Raw genomic sequence first — 19,709 nt, 5'->3', positions numbered from 1 at the left:
CTGATTCAATCTCTGCTTCAGTTGTGGGTTTATTCAGGTCGTTTGTTGCCTCTGGGCTAAGTTTTGGCAGGTGGTAGAAGTCTAAGAACTTTTCCATTTCTTGGTGGTCTTCTGATTTGTTGGAGTACAGTGCTTTGTAGTAATTTCTAATTATGTCCTTAATGGTTGTGGTGTCTGTTGTTATGTTGCCTTTTTCATCTTTGATGCTGTTAATTCTTGCTTTCTCTTGTTTTTTCTTTGTCATTTGGGCCAGTGGGGTGTCTATCTTGTTTATCTTCTCAAAAAACCAGCTTTTTGATTCATTGATTTTGTGTATCTTTTTTTTTTATTTCTATCTGATTAATTTCCTCCCTTGTTTTGATGATTTCTTGTTTCCTATTGTGTGTGGGGCTCTTCTGCTGTTGTTTTTCCAATTCCTGGAGGTGTGTGTTTAGTTCCTGTATTTGGCGCCTCTCTTGGGCCTTGACATGAGCTCCAATTGCGATGAGTTTACCCCGTAGCACTGCTTTGGCCGTGTCCCACAAGATTTGGAATGTTGTGTCAGAGTTTTCATTGGTTTCCATAAATTTTTTGATCTCATCTTTAATTTCTTCTCTGATCCATTGTTCGTTTAATAGCATATTGTTCAGCCTCCAAGAGTTTCTGTATTTCCTTGGGCATTTTGAATTGCTGATTTCTAATTTCATTCCGTGGTGGTCTGAGAGGGTATATGGTATGATTCCTATCTTTTTGAAGTTATTTAGATTTGCTTTGTGTCCTATCATGAGGTCAATCCTGGAGAAGGTGCCATGCACTGCTGAAAAAAATGTATAATCTGTGGCCTTAGGACAAAAAGTTCTGTAAATGTCAACCAAGTCCAGTTGTTCTATTGTTTGTATGAGCTCTGTTGTTTCTTTGTTGAGTTTTTGTTTTGTTTATCTGTCTATTGTTGTTCCAAATCCTGAATCAGAACAACTGTCAACGAAGAATATTATACCCAGCAAAGATCTCATTCGTATTTGAGAACGAAATCAGATATTTTCATAGCAAAGAGAAATTAGAAGAATATGCCAGCACAAAACCAGCTCTACAAAATCTCCTTAGAAATGCACTAAATCCAGAAAAAAAGGAGGTGAAACATAAGCAAAGATGGCAAACAGGAAGATGTCTCCACTAAAGTCCACACAAGGAAGGGCAATTACACAGATATCAACACCCACAAAAACAAGTATGGCAGGGCAAAATCACAACCTCTCAATTTTAACTCTTAACACAAATGGCCTGAACTCACCAATCAAAAGGCACAGATTAACAGAATGGATTATCAAACAGGACCCAACTATCTGTTGCCTATGAGAGACACATCTAACCAGAAAAGACTCTAAGAAACTGAAAGTGAAAGGTTGGAAAAAGATATTTCATGCCAATGGACGAGAAAAAAAGGCTGGGGTAGCTGTCCTAATTTCAGATGATGTGGACTTCACTCTGACACACATCAAAAAGGACAGGGAAGGACATTATATATTGGTGAAGGGACTGATCCATCAGGAAGTAATTACCATTGTGAACATATATGCACCAAATTCAAACGCACCTAGCTATGTGAAGCAATTACTTACAGACTTAAGGGGAGACATAGATATGCACACAATAGTAGTGGTTGATCTTAACACCCTGCTAACAAGAACACACATTTAAAAACTTTTTATTTGGTTGTTTGTTTTTGATTTTTTTTGTTTTAGATTTTTAAACGTGGGGGCAGAGTTTTGGTGCATCCAGTTAAACTGCCCACAATCCTGGCATTCTGTGTGGGTGCCAACTCCATTCTTGTCTGATGTATTTGTGATTCAGCTCATTCACAATCGCCTGAGAAGGCAGCAGAAGGCAACCCACGTCCTTGGGCCCTGAACCACCCATGTGGGAGACTTGTGAAGCTGCCAGCCCCTGGGTTTGGGTTGGCCCACCCTCCAGACCTTGCTGCCATTTGGAGAGTGAACCAGTGAATGGAAGATTTCTCTTTCTGTCAGTCTTTCTGTCACTATGCATTTCAAATAAGCAGATTTATGTATTTGAAAGCCCAAGTGACACTCACATATATCTACACACAGAGACGGAGAGGGAGGAGATTTGTGTGCCCTTTAATTTGTTGGTTCACTTTGAAGTGACTACAGCAGCCTGAGTCGGGTCAGTGTGAAATTATGAGTTAGGAACTCCGTCTAGGTTTTACATATAGGTGGCAGGAACCAAAAATGCTTGGGCCACCATTTATTGCCCTTTCAGCTATATTAGTAGGAGGATGGATATGGGATGTGAGCATTGTAAACTACAGCTTAAGAGTGGGCACACATCTAAAATTGTTAGATACATTTAAAATTTAAGAAAACAGTATGTATTTGTTTTCAGAAGAGGAGAAAATATGCTAATATAAAATAACATTTTTGAACATTTCATGGCTTAGTTTCCTTTATTCACTAGGTCAGTGTCATTTAAGGAAAGTCCGTGTATGTAGGGGACTGTTCCTTGTTGTGGCTTCCAGTTCACAGTTATGTAATGCTACAACTACACTTGTTTATAAAACATGTGCTTCATTACCTGATAGTTCATGAAGATCTTTTATTACACCAAAAGAAAAAAAGTGTTTCTGTAGTTGTAATTTATTCAATAAGCTCTTTGTTTTCTTAGATTTAATACCTTTTAACTAGTTTTAATAGCTTGAAACTTTATTGGAAACCAAACCTAATATTTAATATGTCTTTAATGTATTTCATATTAACAGAAAACATTCACATCTTGCATTTCTTTCTTTCTAGGTAATATGTAACATTTGAATTTTGCACTGTTAATTTTATATTGAAAATTCATTTCTTGTTCAAGAATGATTTGCTTTAATGCCTCCCTCATTTATTGACATACTATGGAATATTGTGAAGTACAACTGTTTTTTGCTTGTGAAATGGTTTCGTTTAACCGAGCAAGTAAGATATCTATCTGAAACATTAGAAGTATGAGACAGTTGGGTGGAAAACTTTGGTTAAGTCGTCAGACTGTTCTGCAGATCTAATTTCTTATTTTTCTTACTGAAGTGGAGGTGGGCACTCTCATAAGTTCCTCTTGGTGTATAATGTCTGTTTCTCTAGTAGAATCCTAATATACTACCATAGGTAGTGAGGAAACATTTATGACACATCTATCTGGGAGGATATAAACATTTTTGTTACCTAAATATTTTGGAGGCAGACACACACTCTCTCTCTCTCTCTCTCTCTCTCTCTCTCTCTCTCTCTCTCTCTCTCACACACACACACACACACACACACACACACACACACTAAAAGCTAGAGCCATAGAGACATGGTGAGAGAAAATGAGAGAAAGAGACAGTGAAGTGGGGTGGAGGAAGAGGGAACGAGCTCTCCCAACTGCTGGTTCATTTCCTGAGTGTTGACCACTGCAAGGGGGCTGATGACAGGATAAGAAATTCAACCCAGGTTTCTTGTGGAAGTGGCTGGAACCTGACTACTTCAGCCATTATTGGTGCCTCCTAGGGTTCCTGTCAGCAGGAAGCAGAAATCAATCAGGAGGCAGGACCAGGGTTGGCACAGTACATTCTAAGGTGTGATGCAGACATTCTAGCATCAGGCTATATACCTACTGCTACTTGACGGACATTTTGCCACTTGGGACCTTTAATATATAGAGAAGATAAAAAGTGTGAAGGTAGCACAAAATTTATTAAATGAAAAATCTGAAGCACAATAATCATGAGCATGCTGTTTCTAAATGACACAGTAATTAATTTAAAGCTAAGCAATGATTCTGAGTTTGTTTATGTCTGGTGTACATTTCATTTGGCAGGCCTTTAAACTATACGTAGGAGATGCTGAACACACTGTAAAATGAACTCATAGCCAGCACTGTGACTCTGACGTCTCGTATTAGTTCAAGTCCTGCTTGCTCCAATTCTGCTGTCACTCCTTGTGAATCCACTTGGTAAAGCAGAGGAAGTGATCCAAGTAGTTGGGCTCCTGACACTCACTTCAGAGCCCATGTGGGGTTTCTGGCTTCTGACCATGGCATGAACCAGCCCTTGCTGTCCCTTGCCGTTGTGGAGCAAATCAGAAGGTCCAAGATCTCTTTATCTCTCACCTACCTTCAAACACACACACACACACACACACACACACACACACACACACACACACAGATTAATAAAATGAACTCCTTGTCTTCTCTACAAGGCCTTGTATCCCCCCAGCATCCCTTTAATGCCATCAGCGTGAGTGTAAGTGGGAATCCTGGATTCCTGCTTTTTTCTCCTGCCTTCCCGCCTGTCCACTCTTACATCTCCAGGGTTCCTCCCAAGGACTACCTTTTGCCCCTGCCTCCTGCTTCTGTTGTTCATCCTCTGATCCATATTAATTTAGGATTTGCAATAACTTTCAGGGTTATGGGCTGGCTTAAGATGCTTCCACTGACAATGTATCCTCAACCGAGTATATTATTTTTGAAGTGAACGGAATGAAAATTCTTGATTGCATTAGCTACCTTTAAGTTAGTAGGCTCTTTACTATGAAGCTAATTAAGTAGCCTCAAATTTACATAAATATTGACTAATAAAAATAAGTCAATATTCTTGAGTGTTCCAAATCTCTAGTTGTGTATCAATTAGCATTTTCATTTTTATAGCTTCTAGTCATTTTTTGAATCTATGAATAAACAATTCACTGACTAGCTGGTATTTTAATTTTTTTTGTTATTTTTAGGTTATCTGTTGCTAGACTACTGGGATCGTTGTGCCATTCTGAATGGACTAATTTAGAATGGTGCCAAACATTTTAAATCAATTATCTCTACTTAAACCTACAATGAAATGAAACTGAAAAGTAAATTGTTTTCATTTACTTTATTTGTCAGAGGTGACACATACACACAGAGACTGATGGAGACCTCATCTTTTGATTCATTCCCCCAAATAGTTGCCAAGACTAGGCCTGCACCAGAGCTGGAAATTTGACCCACTTACCACCAATGGATTTCAGAAACCCAACCACCTGTCTTGTTCTCTGCAGTCTGTGCTAGCGAGAGGCTAGGACCACAAGCTAGAACTGGGAACTGAACACAAGTGCCCCGATGTGAGATCATCCCAGTAATTGTTTAAGTTGTGATTTTACTCCATTCTTAATTTTACTCTATTTGCTACTGAACTAAACATGGTATTGTTAAATTATGTATTAGTTAATAGATAACCTGTCAATAGTGTTCATGTGGCCACAATTTAATAATATAATGAATGAGAAAATAATTTTATTTCTCTGAGCAACAGTATCTATCTATCATGTAGGAACAAGCATCTTATACATTTGACCATACTGAATATATCTTCCCTCATTTTATACTCAAAGTCTACAATGAACACTTTTTTTTAAAAGATTTATTTATTTTTATTGGAAAGTCATATATACAGAGAGGAGGAGAGATAGAGAGGAAGATCTTCCGTCTGATGGTTCACTCCACAAGTGGCCGCAACAGCTGGAAGTGACCAATCTGAAGCCAGGAGCCAGGAGACCCTCTGGGGTCTCCCACTTGGGTGCAGGATCCCAAAGCTTTGTGCCATCCTTGACTGCGTTCCCAGGCCACAAGCATGGAGCTGGATGGGAAGCAGGGTTGCCGGGATTAGAACCAGCACCCATATAGGATCCTGGCGCAGGCAAGGCGAGGACCTTAACCTCTACACTATTGTGCCGGGCCCAAACACTTACTTTTATCCTGAAAAATGCCAGGTGCTCTCCAAATTCTGGGAATCATTTTCTGTGTCAGATAAGAGCTTTTTTTTTTCTTCTTCAGATTTTTGATGGAGTGTTTGGACTGTTTAGAAATTATAAGGAAAATACATAATCAAAACAGTATTAGTTTAAACACCAAAAACCTTAAAAGCTATGTAGATGGCACTGCTCCTTTGCAAAGCTCTCAGCAAGACAGGGAGAGCCTTTATTTGTTTAATGATGCAGAATGAAGAGTGTGACAGATTCACTGGTGTTGAGAGAAACTGATTTCCCAAAAACAGCCATTACTGTCAGTTCGTATGCTGGAGAAGTGAGTCTGGTTTCTGAGGACAACCCTTACGCTGTCAGCACTGCTGTTACCCTTTGAGGGGAAGATTGAATATGATAAGGCTTGTTTCATTATGATAGGCACTTCATCTTGCTAGGTTTTCCCACAAAATGAAAAAAAAAAAAAAATACTTTAAAATCCTGTTGGTAATTGTAAGAAACTGTGTGTTTGTGGAGGTGCAGGTATTTTGCAAAGAAGGTGACAGTAACGCCAAGCCAATATTCCTGACACTCCGCAGGGTACACATAATCACAGCCAGGCCCGTGTCGTGTGTACACAGAGCCATGGACAGTCGCACGGCCAACCTGCCCTTTTCTGCGGTTTCGCAGTGTTTTACTTCTGTGGCAAAGGCAGAGTCACATAGAAATATGGATGGGATTGAAGGCAGATAGTTGCCACATAATTTTTTAAAATATGCACTGCTTTACTTACTTGAAAGATTTACAGAAGCAGAGGGGAAGAGAGAGAAAGAGATAGAGACCAAGAGCAAGCAAGAGAGAGGGCTTCTATCTATTGGTTCCCTCCTCACTTGGCTGCCATGTCTAGTAGCAGGCCAAGCCAGCAACCACGAGCTTCACCCAGGTCTCCCATGTGGGGCAGGGGTCCACACACTTGACCTATTTTTACGCTCTATTGAAGAGAGCTGGATTGGAAGTGGAGCAGTTGGAACATGAACCGGCAGCTGTGTCTTACGCCTGGATTGAAGGTGGCAGCTGCACCATTTATGTTACAGTCTGAGCCTCCACCAACATCACTTTGCATGTGTTTATTGTAAATCTCCAAAGGCCGTTTTTTTTTCTAACATTGATTAACAGTGAAACTTAACCAGGGAAAATGATCTAATTCTCCTGTTCCTTTGCAGAATTTTGCACAGAAAGATGGGAAGTATGCTCCTAATTTTCTGATCACTGATTCTGATCATTTAAACTGAGGTGGCTTTTGAGCCACCTGCCATACTGACTGTGCTGATGGCTGCAATGTGCGCCTGAGCAGCCCAACGCTGTTCTGAAAATGCCACCTTTCCTGTTAGTCTTACAAAGAACACAACAGCAAGGCTATGTTATAAATATGTTGAAAGTAAAACTTCCAATAAATAAAAGTCAGGTTAGCATGTTCAGTGATACTTTACTGTATTTTATGTGTAAAATACACATCAAAAGTTTGCGAGAAAATAGAATTGAAATCTATTTATATTAGTGGAAAAATGTTTGAAATCCATTTAATTTTTTTTAACACATGTTTTCTTTAAACTTTGTGAAGATCATTAAATCACTTGCCATGTTCTTTCTGCACAGAAATCAGCTTATCTTTGTTTCTACTTGCCTCCTGTGATACTTTCATACTCCACTGTGGTAGCTTTATCTTATTCATGTCCCTCTCAGTCCTTGTTGTAAAGCTTTCCTTTTTTTTTTTTTTTAACTCAAACAGTTATTTGTTCTCATTTTGTTTGACTAGCAGGGAGACAAAGGAGAGACAGAGGGGGAGAGACAGAGAGAGAGACATTTTCCATCCACTGGTTGCCTCTCTGAAGGCCTGCAGTCACTGGACTGGGGTGGATCCAAGCCAGGAGCTCAGTGCAGAGCTCTCCCGTGGGGGATGGCGGTTGAAGTCCTTGCCCTGTTGTCTGCTGCCTCTCACAGTGTTGAGTAGCAGGAAGCTGGAATCTGAAGGAGGACTGAGATTTGTACCTAAGCGTGCTAATCTGGGTTGCATGCATCCCGAGAAGCATTTTAACTGCTCTTCCAAATGCCCACCCATTGTTTAGTTTTCATAATGTGTAAAGCACATACGTTTCTATGATTCTGTAGATTTTCATCTCTCATTTTCCCTAGAAGACATTTTTTTTTCAAACGCCAATTTTGAAGCTGGCTTTACTTTTCCTTCTGATATTTACAAAGTACTTACAAGTTTCTATTTTAAATGTCACACATGTTTTTTATTCTTTTCTGAAAAATGAATGAAATACTATAGATTTACTTGATAATTTTTCTTTTACAAGCTTTAAATCTTTATTCATAATCCCCCTTTTTGCATTTATGTCAAGGTTAGTCATAAACTGTCAAATGGAGGACATTTACTGTGGTGGACCTAATCAAATCTAGTTTAAGTGAATAGTTTCAATTGTCTACAATAATCCAACTTTGCAGAAATCTGACATGTTGAACAGCTATAGAAACAGTATAGGTTATTTTTCACTGAAGTTTTACTGAGAGTTCATGTCTTGCTTCCAGAAACCTCTAAGGAATGTGATAAAATTTACTTTGTTTTAATGTTTAACATTAAAGCAAGGTGGCTGCAGAGATAGGCATTTCATACTTTCCCCAAGATGATAAATTGCTAACAAAATTGGATCCCATTTGAATTGGTGCTGTAAAAAGGGAAATATTTCACATAGCTTTGCTAGATTTTTGAATTCTTTCGTTCTTTAAATAACATTGCTGTTGCCAGTGGAAGCTTTGCTTTGGGATAATTACCTACTTCTCTGAAATGGACATAATCATGTAGAAATTGTATAACATTTTTATTGGCTTAAAAGTTTTCATTTTAAGAATATAATGCCATTTATAGCATATAATTCCTAACTTCAAGGTCTGTTTGATATTTTTAATCACGGAATTGATTTTCAAAGCAACACATGGTAAACAAGCTGGCGACGACTTTGTGGAATCATCTGTTCTCGATGCTATACAGAGGGTTGGCAGTGCAATTAACTCTACACGAAGATATTTGTTTGCACAGTAAGAACCTATCTTATTTTGATCGATAAATTATTTTCATTTATGCTCAACCTTGTTTTTATAATCTGTGTAAATCACAACAGGTAAAGTGCATAAAACTGTGACAAGTTGTCTTATCTCTTTACATACATGACAGCAGAGAAGCAGAGACTGAGCTCCTGTTTTCTGATTCACTTGTTCAAAGCCACGAAAAGCTGATAATGGAAGCCTCCAATAGCTAGTAGTGCGTCAGTCTGAATCCAGTATCCCCACAAATCAATATAGGTCTCCCATGTAGGTGGGAGGAATTCAGTAACTTCAGTTATCACCTGCTGCCTCGCAGGGTACAAAATAGCAGTAAGCTGGAATTGGCAGCAAAGCTAGAACTGAATCCATATACTCTGAATGAGATCTGAACTTCCCAACTGATGTCTTAACTACTTGTCCTATCTCCCACCCCAAGAGTATGCGGTCTAGTCCTTGTGTACATATTACCATGTAGCCTCACTGTCAGTCTAGCCTCACAAGGAAGGAACATTTTCCCTCATAGAACCTAATCACTGGCATGGATCTATACCAAACAGTTCAAAAGTAGGTATCAGGCAATGGGGTGGTTTCACATTAGGATCCACCAAACAGTGTAAGACTTATAGCTCCTGCTGAGTCTGTAAATTGAAAATCATGACCATAAATTTGACATACATGGGTATCCTACAGGTTAATGAGTTGTTTAAAATCAATTGTATTTTTCTTTATTTTAATTGGATTTGAGATTCCCTCAAGTCAGTGCAATGTTCAAGTTAGTACAATCTTCAATCCTTAGATTTGAGATTCCCTCAAATTAGTACAAATTTCTTTACATTTACAAAACCAATATGCATATATTAACAGGTGATTGTTTTCACAACCAAATGATGTATATATCCCATATTCCATTTTTTGTCAAAAAATATTCTTAAAATTAAGTATTGCTTCACTTTCTGCTTATCTGTTAAAAGCACAGCCTGGTGGTCATGAACCTGGATTACAGAGCCACATAGTCTATTTGTTTTTTTTTATTATATTGTTGGCAATCTTTACATAGTTAATTATGGTAAAAAGGTTCAGGGGCTATAGGGAAGTGGGTAAGACTATTTTTTCCATATTGTTTCCTTCATGTATATGAGGTAAAGGGGGATATTGAGGGAGAAGCCCCGCCCAGTTTCCCACCCACCGCAAGTCCCGAATGTGGGGCACGCTCTGAGATACTTGCTCAAGTGGTTTTAATAGTTCTCCAGTTATGAACCGCTGCCAGTTTCACCACTCCCACCTCGATTAGGTCATTGCAGAATCCACTGATTGATACAGTCCATCATAGAGTCTTCATTCGTCCAGTATTTCGCTGCCAACATATAGCTGAGGTGGTTGATTGACTTGTTCTGTCCTCTGTCTTTTCTTAGCTAGGGTTCTGAGTCCAGCAGTTCGATTGGGGAGATCTCCAAAGAAACTTTGATGTGTTCTCAGACCAGATTCCTGTATGCTCTAGCAAGCACAGGGCTCGGCACAGTCCATCGCCATGATCAGCTGGTGGTTGCAATTGCTGGGTTGGTTCTGTTTTCAGTCCCGGCTTGCACTAGAACCAGTGGGTGTTGCAGTCCAGCCTGGTTCTGTCCAGCATATACTTGGCCCTTACATCAACCAGTGAGAGCTGCAGCCTAGTCAGGGTGACCCACAATAAGCCCCACCAGGCCCACACCCTACCCTGGTTTGCCAGTATGTACAGCAGACTAGTCCAGTCTGTCCCACATCCCATCTGGCTCTTGTACTTGTCAATGGGTATTAAAGCTTAGTTCCATCTAACCAACTCAACTATCCAGCCCTTACAGTTGTTGTTGAGTGCCTCTCTGTCTAGCCACCCCAGCCCCCGTCCTAGTTTTCATGCCCTCCCGTGGGAGTAGTGACCCAAGAGTGGGGAACCCACTATTTCCCTCCTGGGTCTCTCTCAGTTCTGGTTTATGCACTCTTCGGGTGGTTCTGTGATTTGACTTGACAGAATTAGCTCCCAGTGCCAGCTTCTGCCAGCTGATGCTGCGGCTAAGCCCAAACAACCCTCACCCACTCTAATTTAGGCTTGCACCAGCAGGGATAATCTGCCCAGCCTGGCTTTTCCCTGATCTAGTCTACATGTGGTGCACAGGTGTTGTAGCCCTGCTTAGTCTGGTCTGTCCCCATCCCAGCCCACGCTCTCCAGTGGGAGTAGCTGTCCGGCGAGGGGACCAGCCCCTTAATCCCCCTGCCGGCTCTGCCCCTCCCTTCCTGGTTCTCACACGTGCTGGTTGGGTGCTGCAGTCAAATCCAGTACAGGCAACCTCACCCTGGCATTCCATATTGTGCACTGGTTTTGTTGCGATCAAACCCGGCCCGACCACATAGTCTATTTGTATACCTATTGTGAATCTTTTCCAAGTCACTTGCTGTCTTTATGATATTAAACAAGGGATCCAACATATTTGTATCTTGGGCTTTTTGTCTATAAAATTGGAATAACAACAAAATCTGCATTATGAATTTGATAGAAAGATAGAAGAAAATACTATAGACAAGGTGAATTTGAGGATTTAAACATGCAGACACAGAGGTGGCGAGAAGTTGGGGTGGTGCCTTGTTGAAGCTTTCAGGAGGCTGTGCATTCAGATGTCAGAGGGAGGAAAATTTCTAGCCAGGCACATTTCTGGAAAAGGCAGATAGAAAATACTGCAACCTGCAAATAGAGCATTTGTCCCTAAAGTCCATGAAGCTTATAAACCCTACATAGATACTACGTGTTCTAGAAAATGTTGGTGCATATTATTAATTCATTAAAAACGTACTTTTGGAGTTTAACACTGTGATTGGCTTTTGGTATCCCCCTGGTAATAACATGGGAAGGAACCCACTATTTTGGTGTGGAGCTTACATTCTAGAGATTGGCCCCTGGAATGATTGGTAAAAGCTTCTTAAAGGCGCCACACAGGTAAACTTTATGGATTCTGAAGTATCGATTTGCAAAGATTCATGTCTGTTGTCATTTGCAGAAAACCTCGCACCCCTAGTGACCTACTGGCCCAGTTTCAGTATCCACGTGACCCATTTACTGTGGAGACAGCGAGAGCAGGGGAGATTTTCGAGCAGACGTTGCAGCTGATCAGGACCGTGTGAAGCAAGGGCTCACTGTGGATCTGGAAGGCAGAGGTCAGCCAGGAAGCTTCTGAGCTAAGCCCACTATCCCTAGCACAGCTGAATTATTTTTTTTTTCCCTCTAGAACACCATGTCACTTACTAACTAATTACAATCTTGCCGAATAAATGCAGATGTCTTCCAGGGGAACACAGTCAAATGTAAGAATTATAAATGCATATTCAAACTTGCTTCAACTTTTGCCAGTTATAGGATCATTGAACAAATTAGCAGGACCTATTTTATGTGAATTTGTCTAATTCAAAAAATATTACTACTGCCTGTAGAGTCGGATTTCATCTCTGTAGGAATGTATTTCCATTTATCTTTGTGATCATTCAGGTCATTCGGTGAACGTTCTTGAATCTTCTTCTACAGCTTGCAGCCTTTGCATTCCTGCTCACTCTGAGCCCTGTGCTGCTGTCTTCAGGTTCCGGAGCATCTTTCTCCAGAATCAGACATCTGCTTGGTAAATGTCAACTGAGACAATACATACAGTGAACAGATTTTCCCAGTCTTTCTTTTCAACATGAAAAGAAGGACTGTGATTCTTTGTTGTGTACTATCTGCCTTGTGAGTGGAATAAATTCTGTTGACTTGCCCTTTCTTTATTGTTTTATTTATTCAGAAAATAAGCTCAACAATTGAATGGGAAGTCTATCTGCATGCTTGACCCAATCCTTATCTCTTCTGTGCAATGATTTCAAAGCAATCTGACAATCACTTGTTTTCCTTTGTGTATTCAGCTTTCAAAATGTCTTTGAATAAAAATAGCCAGGGATTCTTCCATGCTAGCCCATATTGGCACTTCAATTTAACTTCTAGATACTTGATGTTGAATCCTGCCGGATGTTGAGTTAGTCGTGGGCCAGTCTTCCCCCTGCTACCTTCACTTCTAGTTAAAGAGATGTATAGATCTCCCTGATCATCTTTTGTGCTTTACCCACACAACTCTATGAGAAGAAATGATTTTCAGAAATAAATTAATCTTATGTCAGATAGAAAATATAAAACAATAATTATCTACAGAAACTTTGAGATATTCTGAAGGTTCATTATCAAACTCAGTATACCCTCTCACCTGAAGGGTACAAGAGCATTAACTCTTTTTTCCAAGGGAAAAATGCTGTGCATTTTTATGTATCTGTAAAATTAAAGATGCTTTTCTCCCGGCATACAGAAATGTGCTATAATACTCAAGATTAAGATATCCAAGGATCTAGACATGGCCACAGGACAAATGGTCCTGCTGTGATTTGCCAATTCTGATGATCAATTTGGGATAGTATCTCTTAGTATGCATCACTTAGTGAGTTGTCTTTTCAGTACTGGGAGGAAATGCAGGGAGTTTTGAGTACCATTAAATGTTGAGGCACTTCCTGCATTGTGTTGCCCGGCATGACAGTTTGTAATAAGGTTGAAAAGTACTGTTTAATCCCACCTTGTCCAGTTTGATGTAGGTTAATATTCACATAATCTGCACTGACACATGCTTGATCTGGTCCTGTGGGATGACAAAATTTATAATATTTCTGAAATAGGAACACCATTGAAACACAACAGCAACAAGACAATCCCATAGGAGTCTTTTAAATCTCTACCAGTATTACATATGATATTTCTAGTTAGAAGGATCCTGGCACATGTTTCTTATTCCATCTTGTTAATTCCAGCCATTAGCCCAGCCCGTAAGGTTACACATTATTAGTGTGAATATACTGTCTTTTGGAACTGAGGTTTAATGTTTCCATGATTTTGAGAGTACCTGAAAAATTTTCTTGAAAAATTCAATTAAGTGATCCTTACCCTTAGTGCAAAATTGTCAAATCTGTACATAACTGTTTTCAAACAAATTTTTTTTCAAAAAGACTTCTATTATAACCATTCCCCACCGTTGTGTTAGAGTGTGCTATCATGAATTAATGGAATGCTATTGACAGAATAATTAGCCAGATTACCCAAAAGTGCTTGTCTAGTGTGTATGTCAGTGGAATTACAGGGAAAATCGTTTAAGCTGTGAGCAGAAAAGAGTTCATTGGAGTGGCACAATTCAAGAGCAAGGTAATGTTCAAGTTGAAAATAACAGACTATGCAAGTAATGACAACTGACGAGTTTTATGTAGTTTGCTTTTAGGGCAATCATATATGTTCATTAGGCCTCTGGAAGTCCTGGGAAGGTTATGCCTATGCAAATAGGGACAGGCATGCATGTTACCCATGCAAGCGTGCAGGTCTTATGGATGGTACCTGGTTTCCAAGATTCCTTGGGAGTGAAGGGTTAACATGATAATGAGGTAAGTTTTGGATTCCTATAATACCAAGATGTAACTGGGAGAGTTCCAGCCAGCCACAGAGGAGAGGGTGTGAAGTTCGTTCGGCAGGATGAGCCATCAAACTGTCTTTATCCATCTACAAAAACTTCTGATTATTCACAGCTCTGATGTATTCAAGGTTAGGCTATTTTCACAGGTTTTGTAGACTATTTTCATAGCCCTTGCACATCAGGGAGAGCTGTTCCTGGAACAGCTTCCTCACTGCTGTTGCGCTCCACATTTCAGAATTCCGCTACAATGACCTTGTGTCTCCGTACTACCTCAACCTCATCGCCAATTTATCGGGATGCACAGCCCACAGGCGTAGACCCAATTGCTCGGACATGTGCTTCCACTTCAAGTACCGAACCGCAGACGGTACATGCAACAACTTGCGGAGACCCGAGTGGGGCGCAGCGCGCACAGCCTTCGTGCGCATACTGCAACCAGCATATGAGAATGGCCTAGGCTCGCCGCGTGGAGCTGGGTGCCGCCCGAGCTCAGGACGGTGTCCACTCCCGCCGGCCAGGCTGGTGTCCACCGAGCTGGCAGGCACACCGACTATAAGCCCCGACAACTGGTACACTCATATGCTCATGCAGTGGGGCCAGTTTCTAGACCACGACTTGGCCCACGCTGTGCCAGCACTGAGCACCTCGCGCTTCTCGGACGGGAGGCCCTGCAGCTCTGTGTGCACAGAGGACCCTCCGTGCCTCCCTATTGCCTTTCCAAAAGACGATCCCAGGGGTGATCGCGCAGCCTGCATGTTCTTTGTGCGCTCTAGCCCGGCATGTGGCAGGCATGACCTCGCTGATGATGAACTCAGTGTATGCCCGGGAGCAGATCAACCAGCACACAGCCTACATAGATGCTTCTAACGTCTACGGGAGCTTGGAACAGGAATCCCAACTTCTCAGGGACCACTCCAGGCCTGGGGGTCTGCTGAGAACTGGCTTACGGTGGGCCCCCTCTGGAAAGCACCTGCTCCCTTTTGCCACGGGACCCCCGACAGAGTGCGCCACTGGTGATCAGGACCATACCAGCCCCTGCTTCCTGGCTGGTGACTACCGCGCCAATGAGCAACTGGCGCTCACAGCCATGCACACCCTTTGGTTCCGTGAACACAACCGGGTGGCCATGGAGCTGTCTACGCTTAATCCGCACTGGAATGGGGACACTGTGTACCAAGAGGCCAGGAAGGTAGTAGGTGCTGAGCTGCAACACATTACCTATCAACACTGGCTGCCCAAAGTCCTGGGAGAGCCCGGTATGCAACTGCTGGGGAAGTACCGGGGTTATGACCCAAACGTGAATGCAGGCATCTTCAATGCCTTTGCCACCGCAGCCTTTTGGTTTGGCCACACGTTGATCAACCCCCTTCTGTATCGGCTAAACGACACATTTGGAGAGATTCCCGAAGGCCACTTGCCACTGTACAAGGCGTTTTTTGCACCTTCCCGAATCCTGAAGGAGGGGGAATCGACCCCCTGCTCCGAGGCCTTTTCGGGACCTCTGCGAAGGAACGGGAGCCCTCTAGGCTGCTCATCCTGGAGTTTACTGAAAGGTTGTTTGCTGCTGAGCACGCTGTGGCCCTGGATCTGGCTGCCACCAACATCCAAAGGGGCCGTGACCATGGCATCCCACCCTATGGTGACTTCAGAGTTTTCTGCAACTTGACTTCTGTGGAGACCTTTGAGGATCTTCAATACGAAATTAAAGAACCAGAGATTCGAAGGAAACTGAAAAAGTAAGTGTGCATATGAAGCCTGGTTTCGAACCATTTCGTGGGAGGGGCTTAAGTGTTGAAGAATAATTTGCATGGACAGAACCCACTTTCTTGCGAACTGGGGTCTGGAAACCTTATTATTAAGATAGGATTTCTAAGAGGCTGCAATTTCCATCTTGTAAATGCTATAATATTGCTGCATCTGGTTAACTTGCCTGCCCCTCCTCATCTACCGTTATTCCCACAAGGCCTTTGTGCTGATATGATGCATGGTTCTAAATGAGCTGGTTCATTGTACAGACTTCCTTAGGTGGAACAAAATAGTAAAAATGAATTTACATACAAATATGCATGTCAAAAGAACACACAGTTCCAGGTTTGTCATTGGAAAACAAACTGGAGTCTTTTCACTGAGTCTTTAATAGCTTTCATGGAATGACCAACATTATTTTTCACGTATCTAAGCTCCAGCTGTTTTTTATATCTTAGAATATCTCATCTTTTTTTTCTGCAGTAGCTTAAATATAGAGGGCAAACATCATATGGACTACTAGATCCAGTGCCATGGCATCTTTCCAAGAAGGTTAAAGTTATTTGTCAATGATGGAGCCTATTGCAAATACCATCCCACTTTTTCTTGTAAAACTATAAGTACTTTAATTCCATGACAATTTGTCCATATCTATGTGGAATATAAAACTGAAATTGGGGCTATTATTGTGATAAAGTAGATTAAACTGCTGCTTGTGATATAAGCTTCCCGCATCAAAGAGCCAGTTCAGGTCTTGGTTGTTCTGCCACTAATTCAGCTTCCTGCTGAAGTGGCTGGGATGGCAACAGCAGATGCATGGCGGAGATATGGAGGGAGTTCCTGGCTCCTGGCTTGGTCCACCCCACTCCCCTGTGGCCTCTTGTGGCCCTTCGGTTGAAGATTTTCTCTCATCTGTGTATCAACTTTTCTTTCCCTCTCTCTGTTTTTCCCTATCACTCCATTTTTCAAATGAATAAATAAAGCTTTAAAACATCTGTGACAGTGCATAATGTAGTAATTAAAAACACTAATATCATGCAAGTTCAAGAAAGTTTCTATTGGAAAGGATATGAATTTTGCATTCATATAGAATGGATTCAAATCATCATTCCATGATCTCTTCCCATGTAGGGTCTATGACAGGTACTAAACAGCTTTGAACCTCAGAATAACCACAAAATGAGAAAGGAGTGTACCTCAGCTTTGCTTAATTATTAACTTGCATAAAACATATTAAGTTCCTATCCTAGTTCCTGCTATATCACAAGTCATCAATCAATGTTGACTTCGCATAGTTTTTTTTTTTCCTATTCTGACATTATTATTTCAGTCACAAGGGCTATTCCTGTGTTGCACACCTGCTAAATGGAGCCACTGTGTGAAGCCTGGGGACCTTTGATGCATGAATCAACAGTGCAAAAGCAGAGAGCTTGACAGTATGCAGGACGGGCAGGAAGCTACTATGATCTGTGTGAAATGCGCTTGACAGAGGTGGGAAAGAAATACTGTCATAGCACAGAGCACAGAATTGAGGTGCATGAAGGGTTAATAGCAGGCAGCTGATCAAAGATGCCATTTGATCTGTCATGGAATTTCCTTAGTGCAAAAAGCTAGATGATGTGGGATGGTGAGCAAGGGCCTGGTATAAAGGAGTGGGCCGAGAGGAAGAAGGAAAGAACTGAGAGAAAGCACTTCTCAAAGGACTTTGTGGGCTGGACAAGGGAAATTGGTTTTTACTCAAGGTCTAACTAAAGCAGACTGGTTACCTAACGGGGAGACTTTTCTCCCAAGGGGCCCAGGAGGAATTTGGAAGATGTACCATGAGGAAGGGAGGAGAGCAGCAAGATGTCATTGTAACTAGAGAAGTACAGGTGAAACGCAAGGGTGGCTTAGACAGCTTTGTGGCAGTAATACAGACCCACCGGGACTTTAAATCTTGCCTATGGGCTGGCAGGTTAGACTGAGTAAATCTTGTACAATTTCTGTAAGTCCCACTTCACAACTGGCAAATCCATTGCAAATTATTGAGTGCCAAGAATGTTTCCACTTAAAACATTGCCTGTCCCCAAAACTCCCTAAATCCTGTGGCTCTAGTGTGAGATGGAGTATCCTCTGCTGACAGCTGCTCATTGTGTCTGCCTCTCTCCATGCCCAGCCTCCCTCCTGTTCCTTCCCCGAAGCTTTTGGAATCTTGACCCACCCTAAGCAGTGTGTCATTTTCCTTGCTTTTTGCTCAGACTATCATGAATGCCTGCCTTTTCCCTTGGATTCACATCCAATCTGTGAAATATCAGCCTCAGATTCATTCTGCTTTAAGCATAAAATAAATGCACTGGGATTGTTTTTTTTTTTTCCTCAGTGTTGACCTTGAAATCTGTAGATTGCCCTTTCCTGGAAGCTGATTACTCTGATGAAGAGCTCAGTGCTTTAAATATCCTAATTTACATAGCATGAATGCATTTCAACATATTCATGGAAAAAGTTAGAGATAAAAGCAAAGCTTATTGTGGTTCAATACATTCTGAAATCCCTGCAGTATTTTTGTAATGCACTTACAAGGTTTTGACAACCCCTCTTATATCTTTACTCTGTCAAGTTACATCTTTGCTTGTTTGTATTACTTTTAAGTATGGTTTTATAGATTTCTTTCTAAGCCTCACTGTTCAGTTCACAAGAATTAACAAAGTACCTAATGACCTATAGTATTAGACACTGCATATCCTATGCAGTCCCAGTAGACTGAGTAATAATCGGCAAAATCAGGGAATCATAAAACTAACTCATATCCATATTTTTCATATTTTGACTTTATATAAATGAGAATAATAAAAGTTTTGCAACTTGTATAAAAGACAAAAGTGCATTTTCTTACTACCTTGGGCATGAATTGTTAACAATAGCTCTGAATTACCTATCCTAACATGAGCTGTGCCCACACTGAATCTTTCATCTTTCATCAACAAGTTTGTCTTGTTATGGAATAAGAATGCGCCATGTAGGCAGTGGAATGAAGACAGATTCCCTCCATATGTTTTTATTCTTCCCCGGTAGTTTTTAGTTATGTAATATGTTACTAATTATCAACAATTTTTGACTCTTCTTCCGACAAGCCTTCCCAAGTATCCCTATTTTTTTCTTTAATTATTTTTTTACTTGCAAAGTAAAAAGGGAGAGAAAGGGAGAGAAAGAACATCATCTGTTGGTCTGTTGGTTTATTTGTCAAATTCCAGCACTAGCAAGCACTGTACCAGTCTAAAGCAGGAAGCTGAGGGTCAATCCAGGACTCCTGCATGAATGACAGGGACCCAAGTACCTGAAGCATTGTCTGATGCCTCCCTGGGTCTGCCTTACCAGGAAGCTGGAATTAAGAGCAGAGCTGGAATTTTCCCATATCAGTTTATGGGACGGGGTGTCCCAAACCATGTCTTAAATGTTGCACTAAACCCCCCCCCCTTTTTTTTTAGCTTTTGCAGGGATAACTACTCATCTCTTTTATATAAAATAAATCTCTATTTTGCATGTTACTTATTTAAGTGGTGAGGCTAGAATCACAAGCAGAGCTCTGCTAAGTGGGTGTATGAACCCTATGGACTCTGAGATGACTGCTTGGCAGGTGGAAGCTGTAATGCATGCAGCA

General features: G+C 41.2%; 1 protein-coding gene across 1 annotated transcript in view; it reads left to right on the top strand.

Moving 5' to 3' along the window:
• PXDNL (peroxidasin like) overlaps positions 1–19,709 on the top strand; it is a 384,948-nt gene that overhangs the window by 303,820 nt on the left and 61,419 nt on the right. The window contains 6 exon segments of the mRNA XM_058668897.1: positions 8,720–8,828; positions 11,861–11,973; positions 11,976–12,017; positions 14,562–15,108; positions 15,110–15,783; positions 15,786–16,062. Of these exon segments, the coding sequence (XP_058524880.1) occupies positions 8,720–8,828; positions 11,861–11,973; positions 11,976–12,017; positions 14,562–15,108; positions 15,110–15,783; positions 15,786–16,062 (1,762 nt within the window).

The sequence above is a fragment of the Ochotona princeps genome, chromosome 9 (genome assembly GCF_030435755.1).
Source record: "Ochotona princeps isolate mOchPri1 chromosome 9, mOchPri1.hap1, whole genome shotgun sequence".
Taxonomy (NCBI): domain Eukaryota; kingdom Metazoa; phylum Chordata; class Mammalia; order Lagomorpha; family Ochotonidae; genus Ochotona; species Ochotona princeps.
The sequence above is the reverse complement of the archived record's forward strand: the minus strand, read 5'-3'. Positions and strand labels throughout refer to the sequence as shown.